At 31.8% G+C, this 10315-nt stretch overlaps 1 protein-coding gene across 2 annotated transcripts; it reads right to left on the bottom strand.

The window, feature by feature from the left end:
* Positions 1 to 423: 423 nt before the first annotated feature.
* LOC132607390 (bZIP transcription factor TGA10-like) lies at positions 424 to 7121 on the bottom strand. Of its 2 annotated transcripts, none has more exons than XM_060321332.1 (11): positions 6678 to 7121; positions 6001 to 6104; positions 5502 to 5578; positions 5012 to 5125; positions 4798 to 4866; positions 4373 to 4432; positions 4176 to 4253; positions 3999 to 4074; positions 3256 to 3533; positions 1650 to 1895; positions 424 to 717 (listed from the first exon to the last, which is right to left on the bottom strand). In XM_060321332.1, the coding sequence occupies exons 1-11, from the start codon at positions 6929 to 6931 to the stop codon at positions 568 to 570; spliced, it is 1506 nt and encodes a 501-aa protein (XP_060177315.1). In that variant the 5' UTR covers positions 6932 to 7121; the 3' UTR covers positions 424 to 567. The 2 variants fall into 2 exon arrangements, with proteins under 2 accessions (XP_060177315.1, XP_060177316.1); XM_060321333.1 differs by having other exon boundaries at positions 3256 to 3524.
* Between the last annotated feature and the right edge of the window lie 3194 nt (positions 7122 to 10315).

Raw genomic sequence — 10315 nt, 5'->3', positions numbered from 1 at the left:
GCTCCAGACTCGTTAGAACTCTGAATCTCTATTAAAGTGCTTGTGACAACAAAACTGCGACTCCAATACCAATAGATAGTAAATCCATCTTGACTTTAGGTTCTTTGCGCTCTCATAGTATAGTTTTTTTATATCATCAAATTAAGTTCACTTACAAGAAGAAGTAAGTTACAATAGTAAGCTTGATATGGTAACCTGAAAAATAAAATAACCTGTAAACTTGCCACAACTACTTTAATTAAAGTGATGGTGTAAAAATACTTTACTATTAGTGTTTATAATTTAAATCTTTATCTTAATTTTAGTACAAAAAAAAGTTCTATATTTTTATTTGTTTTAGATATATGATGAAACTTCCATCACTTCTCCTTTCCACTCCATCAAATCCCAAAATCAAATATTATTGAAGAAAACAAACTAAAATCAAAAGGAGAAAGATTTCTACTATATTTCATCTCACTATCAAAAACATAATTAGGTTAGTGTGAAACAAAGAAAACATAGGTGAAGTAATTAAGACTATAAAAGGTTAATTAACTAGCTAATTAATTAAGTAAAAGTTTTTTATTATTCCTGTCGAGGACGCGCCAGCCACAGCGAGCTGAGAGCTCGAAGCCGATGGAAATACTCGCCGATTGCTAGAAAACACCTTGCGGCTTGATGAGTAGTTAAGATTTGGTGAAGCCGATGAATCATTTGGTGCCTCAAATTTTCGGCCTGTAAGAGAAAACATTAATAATTTATTTCTTCATATCATGTCAAGAAATAAACGGCTCTAATTCAACCACAAAAAGTAGTTTATAAGGTGAATATTATTCAAAACTATATAAGCAATCCAAGTGCACATCCCACAAATGATATGAGATTCAACCCCCTTTCTCTCAGCACGTCTAGAACTGAACATATAGAGCGTGGACAAAATGATATAAGATATCGAATTAAACAAGAATTAGGATGGGTCTGTCTAGCTTTGATATGGTGATAAAGAAATAGATAGTGGAACTCAACTGCAAAATTTAGCTTATGATGTGGAGATTGCCATAAAATCATATAAGGAATCCAATTTTCCATCCCACACAATGTGAGAACTCGTAACACATGTTTTATTAGTCAATAATAATTAATTAAACAATATGCTTGACTTTGAAACTTGATTGTTTATTCTCTTATTTGAGAGTATTTTGAAGGTATATTGTATAGAAATAAGAAGAAATCGCTATAACTCTTTTGACTATGGAGTTATGGTTAAAGCATGGTATGTATTGTCAAGAGGTTTATGACTTATTACATCACACAAATATGGGCCTATCATTATTCTATTGGCCCTACCAGTCATAAAGATCATATGCATGATTCTATCTCAATTGCATATTATAAGTTTCATTTAAATTTAGTAATATTCAAAGTTAAACTGGAATCCAATAAATCTATTTAACTTAGGAAAGTAAAATGATGAAGTACGGAAAAAAAAATTAGTAAGCGATTTCTAATCTGTCAAAGTCTTGATAGACATAATTATTCGGTATCTGTGTTGGTGAGATAGCAGACACCTCTAAAATTAGTCGAGATGTGCACAAGCTGACTTGAACACTAGATATTATAAAAAAGATACCATTATTAACTTATAAGGTGTTCATAATATAATATACCTGTCTAAGGAAGGCTTCAACTGTGGAAAGTTTGTTGATGGCAAGAGCCATTTGTCCCATGTAGTTTCCCATATTTTGAGGACAATTAGCCAATAATGCATCAGAGGCAATTGTGTCTGAGAGAGACTGATTCAAAGCTTCCAATCCTTGCGATAGAGCATCCTCAGCTTCTTGTGTTGATTGTTGTAGCCCACATATTCCTAATACTTGGTTTTCTGTTAATGGCTCAATCTGATTGAGTATAATCTGTTCAATCAATTTAATTTCATAAAACACCAAAACAAAGATTAGCTATACACGGTCGTCTGATAAGAGAGTTATTACACTATTAATTAAGTGACGCCGGATCAAGAATTATGAGTTATATGGGCTTTGGATAAATTATTTATACATATTAAGTGTATTTCTTAACATAAATATAAGATTTTGATCAAAATTACTAAATTCTGCCGAAACTAGATCTAGCTCCACCTATCCTATCTATTAAGTCATCTAAAAGATAACTATGTATATTTGTAATCGCTCATATTAAGCCAAACTAGTTACCTGAAAAAGTAAACAAAATAAGTTGTTGTACTATTAAAAATTTGATTTAACTTACTCTAACACGAGCTAAATCCATTCATAAAAAAACAAAACAAGATTAGCTAATCCAATTATAAACCTCCACAACGATATCAATATGACCTTAATTAATTAATTATAGAAACAAATAGTGTGGTAGTTGGAGATGAAATATAAAGTACAAGAGTCCTTAATTTTATTTATTGTTACTTAGTAGGAGTATTACCAACTAAAGTTAATAGAGATCTAGAAGACAGCATGACGGATTCTTTGCGTCAATATGAAAGATAGAAAAAGGACCCGTGTAAAGGTAGTAAGAGACATACATAGCTTTATGGTTGAGTAGGGAGATATACCTAACAGGGTTCTATTAGGGAAAGTTTTGAGATCTTTCTCATAATACATCTACACAGAAGTCACAGAACATCATGACAGGTTGCATGATTATTGAATTAACACATCTTGTATTTACAATGATGTCTCTCACTCTCTCCACATGTTCACCAACTCAAAATTAAAATTGAGGAGGAAAAAGAAAGACCAAAAAAAAAAAAAAAAATGAAAAACAGAAGAACAAACACATGTATATCTCAGCAAACTAGGTGTGCATGTCGTACATCTCTTCTCTTTAGTTACGTGTTATTTTCTATGGTCATTATACGGTACTCAGAACCGACTCGATTAATTCAATTTTACTATGTGTATGACCTGTTACTAAAAGAGAAGCGATCCTGAATGATCTTCAATATTCCTACATGAGTATACCTTCTATGAACTAATATATAAAACTACGCATCAGTCCAAACAAGTTGGGATTAACAATATGAATCTTCACTTCTTCATTTCGCTCATTTCATATTTTGAATTATTAAATCATTTAAAGGTTAATTGCAGGTAATAAAATCGCTCACAATAAGAGAGATTAGTGATATGTAAAATAAAGAATGTACCTGCAACATATTCGAATATATTGATAGTATAAAATTTCTTTACGTGATCATGACGTATAAAAAAAGAAGAAGGTACTGTTAAGTATACGTACTCTGAGAAGTTCGGATGGGCGGAAATCTCCGATCCACAAGAAACAACGCTCAGCTGGAGACTTATACAAGCCAGAAACCAGATGAAACACATCAGTTTTTGCAAGCATGCCCTTGAGGTTCATCATCTCGTCATAATGTGTCACACAATTTTCGACATAAATACCAAGTTGGTCCTCCGGCAAATGCTCCTGATCATGTACTGCATTTCGAAGCTCACACATGAGTCGATGGTGTTCCTCCAGCCATCTTGCGTACTCCAAGTCGAAAACTGCAGCATCTAGTTAAAAGAATTTTAATTAATATATACACGGATAGTATAAAAAATAGCAATTTTACATGAAATATCAAGTTATATGTCTTATATTTTTTAATAAGAAAAGTTTCACTTATTAAATATTATGGGTAATTACATGTAACTCGTATTTTAGCTACCTGATAGTATAAAATTAAAGTCTGTAAGCGTTAAGTTGATGGTGCATACATGTATCCACCTGGATAATTTTTTTTTTATATTATTAGTGTAATTTCACCTAAGCTAGCACATCCATGTATAATGATTGATTTTCTGTATATTCTACCTTTTAGGTGATGATCTAATTGTGCAAAAACTCTTACTATTATATACTAACAGTATATAAAAAGAGTTAAACTTCATGTATGGAATTTAACATGTATATGTCAGTGAAAGAATAGTGCAAAATGAGAGCTCTATTTCATGTTTAAATTGGAATTGAATTAGTACCTGAGCTGATATTGGCCATATTAAGTTGAAAGCCTTGGTCTCCTCCTAGAAGAGCATTTCCCCCAACATGAAATCCCTTAACAAATTAAGCAAAATTTTCTTGGAGATTAATTAACAAAATATCTTGTTGGTAAAATCTTAAGAATATTATGAGTTGGGAGGGGAAATTAAAGTTACTTGAGATCTGGCCCTTTGTATTTCTTGTTCTAATTGAGCGAGCCTTATTCTACTTGACTCTAGTTGTTGAACATAAGCCTGTAACGGAAGGAACAGGTAGAATAAAAACAAAGTTTCCGCAGAAAAAAATAATTCTCAAGTTTCAACAGCTACACTAAAATTATAATCGTAAAATAAAAGAGTTAATGACAATGAACCTTCTTCCTAAGTCTGCTTTTCCTCGCTGCCTCTCTATTCTGAGCAAGTCGCCTTAATGTCTGCAACAAAAATCCAAATCAATATGGAATTTAACTTCAATAATTCACCGTTATTACATTATTAATTCACCTAAAATGACTACAAATAATTGTATGTAAATAGTGAAATTAGTAACTTTAATACAAGACAGCCACAACATGTTACAATACACTACTCCTTACTTCCAATTTATGTGATGTATGCAATTTGACTCAACACAGAATTTAAGAAACAAATAAAAAAATTTGTAACTTACGATTTCAGACATATCACAATATTTTTACAATTTTAATAGCTGATCTCATTGAGGTTTGAACTTAAATGTTCCAAAATTATAAATGTGTCATTGTTTTTTAAGAAACAATATACTGTTACATAATCTTACCTTGGGATCTGGTGTTTTTGGTGCATCTTGCTCTGAACATGAAGTTGGGCCCTTACGATTTCCTTCTCGCTGAGACCACATTTCAAAGTAGTAAGGATTTTAAGGTCAAAAACGAGAGAAAAATCAAGGAGAAAAGACATTATTTATTAAGGTGAAAGTGATATAAAACCTTACTTATATGGAAGTAGGTTTTGAAAATGAGAATTAATGATACCTTATTAGCAGTTTTGGGTGGTTCAGGTCCAGATGCAGCAGTAGGAACATCAGTTTTGGCCATGGACGGCTGAGATGATTTCTTGGAACCACTTGAAACTAATCCATTATTTCCCTACCAAACAAATTAAAGACGATCGCACAACTCCACTTAAGGTTAATTGTAAACCAAAGTAGCCAACAGTAAGAAAATGAAACATTTTAACGGTCTTAATTTCTAGCTATACATGTACACATATTTTTTGTCGTACTTAGGTCAATTTAGCCTGAGGGTGTAAAAAATCTATATTTCGAGCGCATAGAGAAATTACTCTTACTCCATTAATTCTTCTTAAGATTTAAGTTATATACATTGACAATGTAAAACTTTTTACATATTAGGCTTGTTATGAAGAACTATATTATGTTGTTGCGTGTCAATTTAATCTGATAATGTAAAATAAATATAAGTACACCATCGTGGCACAAAACTTAAAGCCTTCTCAGTATACCTTAGTCGAAGATGGCTCGATATGCATTGGCTGTGATGGAAAAATGTTGAGAGTTGGTGGCCTCATCCCAGAATTCACTGTAATGATATCACAGAAAAAGAAATAATTAAAGCTTTTGTCTTTCCGACTGTTCATGCATTTTTTAGCTGATCTTTGTAAGCATAAAGATAATTTACAGAAAAAAGAAAGGGACAAATTGGGACAGTAAAAGCTTGCTAAAAGAGAGGAAACAGAAAATCATTTCATTTTATACAGTTTGGATTAAAATCCGAAATGATAAAAATTCTTTATTTGCTTGTGAGTTGTGAGAGGATCTGGTCAAAGTAAGTACAGTATCAGATTTTAATTTGTCGACACCATGCTTTTCTCATGACCAAAATTACAACTATTCCCCAGAGAGAATCTCAACAGAGTATATAGACCTAAAATTAAATAAAAAACAAAAACTAAGTCATTTATTGATCAGACAAAAAGAATTAAATTAGAGAAGCTCACATACGTTTTTGATCTTTTATTGAAGAAGGCTCTTGTCCATCAAGATAAAGAAATAGTGCTTGATCATCTAGTTCACCTAAATCATAAGCTCCACTATTCTCTTTGCTTCTGCTCATACAACAGGACCAAAAACAAAAAAGATTTAAAATTCCATAAAAGAAAAAAAAGAAAGATATCAAGACATGACTTAGTGGTCAATAAAGTGAGTTAGGAATCATAAAATCTCAGTTTCAAATCCTAATAGAAATAAAAATCATAAAGTGCGATTTGGTTCCAGACATCATCAATCTTAATGAATGGACCCTGAAGGGATAAGTCGAGTGATTGGGGTTTTCGGTCGGTTCCATTCGCCTTTCGCTCAACCCTCATATAGTAGTTCATTAGTGGGTAGGGTGGCCAACTTATAAGGCAATCGCCTTCCCCTCATGTAGTAGTTCATTAGTGGGTAGCTAGGCTGACCAATTTAGAAGGCGATCGCCTCCTCTTGACGTGTCCTTGACATTTCTTGACCTGTCCAACCTTTAGCGGACATAGATACTCCAAATTTGTGATGGTTGGAGATAACAGATACTTTTTGAAAATAATCGAGGTACATGCAAGCTGACTTGATATCCACGATTATTAAAGAAAAAATTCAATAAAAATGATCTAAGAAGAAACGAGGAAAAAAGGATTAATTACATGAAGTTTTCAGGATTAGCAGATGATGAAGAAGTTGACTGCTGTAATAGTCCAAAAGACATCTGATTATTTTCCATTTGATGATCAAGTTGCTGCTGAGAACTATGAAAAAGCTGATGGTGGTGGCTGAAAGAAATTTGACTGTTGTTACTTTGTAAGGGGTCGTTGCTTTTGTTAGAGTAAGCCATGAAATGAACTCCAACACCAACAAAAAGATTATTTTTTTGCTCCAGAAAAGATCCTTCAAAGCCCATTTACATGATCACAACTTATAGAACTAACCATAATGGATGCTTATAGAAATAAGACCAAAGAGAGCTAAGCTGGAGTCGGTGGTGTTATTGATAAAAAGCTAAGGGTCTGTTAAAGAGGATAAGAAAAATGAAGAAGAAGAAGAAGAAGACGACATTTATTCAACAAAAGAGTTTCAGAAACTTGTTTTTTCTCTACCTTAACACGGTCTATAGAAACCGCTTTTGAGCTTGCTTGTCACACCATCTCAGTCTTGGTTAGATGCAATGACTTTAATGTCCTTCCTGCTTCATCATTATTCCCATTGACAATTGGTTTTAGATGATGAGGGGTGTCGTAACCGGCTAGTGCACAGACAATTCGTATCCTTATATATGTTCATGAGAATTTTTTAGTTTTTGAGCTAGTTTTTGGGTTTGAGTTAGATTTAATGACTATTTTACTACGCTTCAGATGTCCAATCCTAATGTACGGAGTGTTGACTCATATATATATTTGTGGGATGAGAATTATGTGCCTTTTGGTATGATCTTGGACCGTTAAAAACTAGCTTAAGAGATAACGATGATTCAAGACCATATATATAAAGAAACCAATACTATTCTTCCCAACCAATGTGGGAACTCAACCACCCCGGCCCTCCCTCCTATGCCCAAGACTGAATATGTGGACAGTGGGCAAAGACCTACTATTAAGTAAATTTATAAATTGGGATATGAGTGTGGCTATGATACACACAAATATATTCTTTCTCAAAACGTAAATAAATGAAAAGAAATCACCTATTAGTATTTTTTGCCGCCATTAAAAATTGTCGTCCTGACATTTTTCTTATGCAACTTTTTGAATTTATACTAAATAGCTGATTAAGGAGATTACTGGGATGTTCTATTTGACTAGACTTTTACTTCAAACTAGATCAAACCAATAATGTCAATTTATCAAATACATATAAATTGGAATTAAGCAAAACAAAATCACCAAAGTAAGTTTTCGGTGGTTTTATGAGGGTTTCTGGCGTGTTTGGCCTTTTGAGAACAAATAAATAGTGATGTTTATTATAAAAAATTTAATAGTAAATTCATCAAGTTAAATGTCTATTTGGAGAAGTTACTCCAAATGAAAACATATGAAATTATCTAACATAAATATATTTACCTATTTGAATTTTCAAAATTTATTAGCTAAGAAAGACAACAAAAGATTACCTCTGCGGTCCACCAGAAGCATTTTCGTGTAAGAATATTATTATATTTTTAATTTAAAAAATATATAAATAGCATTTTTTTTCATACAAGGAATGAAAAAACATGTTTGACTTTCAAGAGTCGAACAATCTCGAGACATTAGTCCTGATCAGGGTTTCTGAATTAAACTAGTTCATATGTCCAATTTGTTTAATACTCCTATTTTTGATCTGCTTTGATAAAAAAAATATCTCTGTATCTAAAAATTAGGTATCTGTTTTATTCTCATTTTAACATTGCCATGAGTTCTTATGAGACGCGTTCGATAAAAATTAAATCGTCTGTCACAAGCATAGCTTTGACATTCTTTTTCATATAGTATTAAACTTATGTATTATTAAAAAGATATAACTTTATTTTCATTTCTAGGTCAAATCAAACGATAAGAAAACAAATTATATTTGACCAGAAGCTAAGCAATAATTTTCTCAGCGCAAATACAATATAAAAATTTATCTATATTGGATATTTGTGCTTAACTAATATATATAAGTCTATTGGTCTGTCCATAAAATATAGTAAATAATTGCTTAAAAAGCAAGCATAACTTCTCTCACAATATGCAAATTTGCAAAGAATCTTATATGTCTGTTAAGGAGGTGAGAATGTTTGTTGTTTAAAGTTAAAGAGAAAGTTTGATTTTAAATAAAATTGAGGGGTGTAAATGATTCATCCTATATTATTTAGACGGTCATTATCAAGACATTTTAGCGTTTAATATAATAAAATAGATTTGGGAGACGGAGAAGAAAAGAATATAATCTATCTTAATTTGTTAAAAAATAAAAATAGTATCTAAGTTTTCAATGACTTGATTTGGATTAGGTATATCAACAAATGCTTTTAAGTCGTTTTTAAGACAAATAAATCAAATATATTTGTTTCAACCAACTCCTACGATTGGACAAGTCTAACACTTCCAAGCACAAGATGATCAACTATAATGAACCGAATTGGTAAAAAATTAGAGCCTTAGGATTGACTTATTTTAGGTGCTTTTAAGCCAAAATACCTTTTAAGTTTTTTTGTACTATTTGGATTAAAAAAAAATAAAAAAAATTAAGCACTTGTTTTTAAGCCAAAATAATAAAAATAAGTCACAAGTCATAAATTAGGATGCATAGCTTATGACTTATGCTTATAATTAAGTGATAAGTTATAAGCCCGTCCAAACAAGCTCTTACTTACACCATATTTATGTTAAATCAATAATAACATGAGGGTTGGTCGAGTTGGTTGGGTTAGGAGACCCGCGATCGATTCCCATCACCAACAGCCTTTTCAGTTAGAGCTCGTCGAACGGGGCTTGCCTAGTGTGGTTTACATCTGCTATGTGGTTTGTGAATTATTGCACAGTGAGCAGGTTACCCGGTGCACACTCAAAGGGTAGCGGCTGCGGGTTTTCCTGGAATTTCCAAGAAAATAATAATAACATGACATGTGTCTCCGACATACTCTTTTATCACTTAACTATAATTAATTAATTAATACTATATATTTCACCTTACTTATTTATTACTTCATTATAATAAAATCCATTAGTTTGATATAAACACTAAATACATATAAGTTTTAAACGAACATCATATATGTCACCTGAAAGAATGAAGGAATAGGAAAATTAGGAATTTGATAATCCAACAATTTATTCGATTTCTCTTCTTTATTTTTTATTTTTATGGAGAAAATAATTGTCGGAATACTAATTGATGAAGGATAAAGTGTGGAATTCCCGTAGAAGTTTCTCTTCAGTATATATAGCATTAACTCTTTTTAATTGATTAATTTTAGCTGCTCATTGAAAATTAGGTCACCCAACCTTGTCAATTTCATTTAAGATAATTAACCATGCATTTTTATAAATGGCGAATATACAGTAGTCTTCTCTCTCCTTCTCTTACAATTTCAAGCTATAACATGAATTAGAAGAACCTTACATAGTCATATAATTCTCCAAGTTTCGTAGAGTCCGGCCGTTTGAATTACTTCTTAAAAATAGTTGATAACCATCTAAGTGTTAGAATTCGATCTTTAAAATTGCTTGATTAAAAGTGGTTGCAAACCATTAATAAGTGTCGAAATATATTTTCAAGTGCTGAAACTGATCTAATGAAAAAATAGTTATGTGTCTGAGTTATA

This window comes from Lycium barbarum, chromosome 8 (genome assembly GCF_019175385.1).
Source record: "Lycium barbarum isolate Lr01 chromosome 8, ASM1917538v2, whole genome shotgun sequence".
NCBI lineage: Eukaryota > Viridiplantae > Streptophyta > Magnoliopsida > Solanales > Solanaceae > Lycium > Lycium barbarum.
Note: the sequence above shows the minus strand (reverse complement) of the source record. Positions and strands in the feature narration are given on the sequence as shown.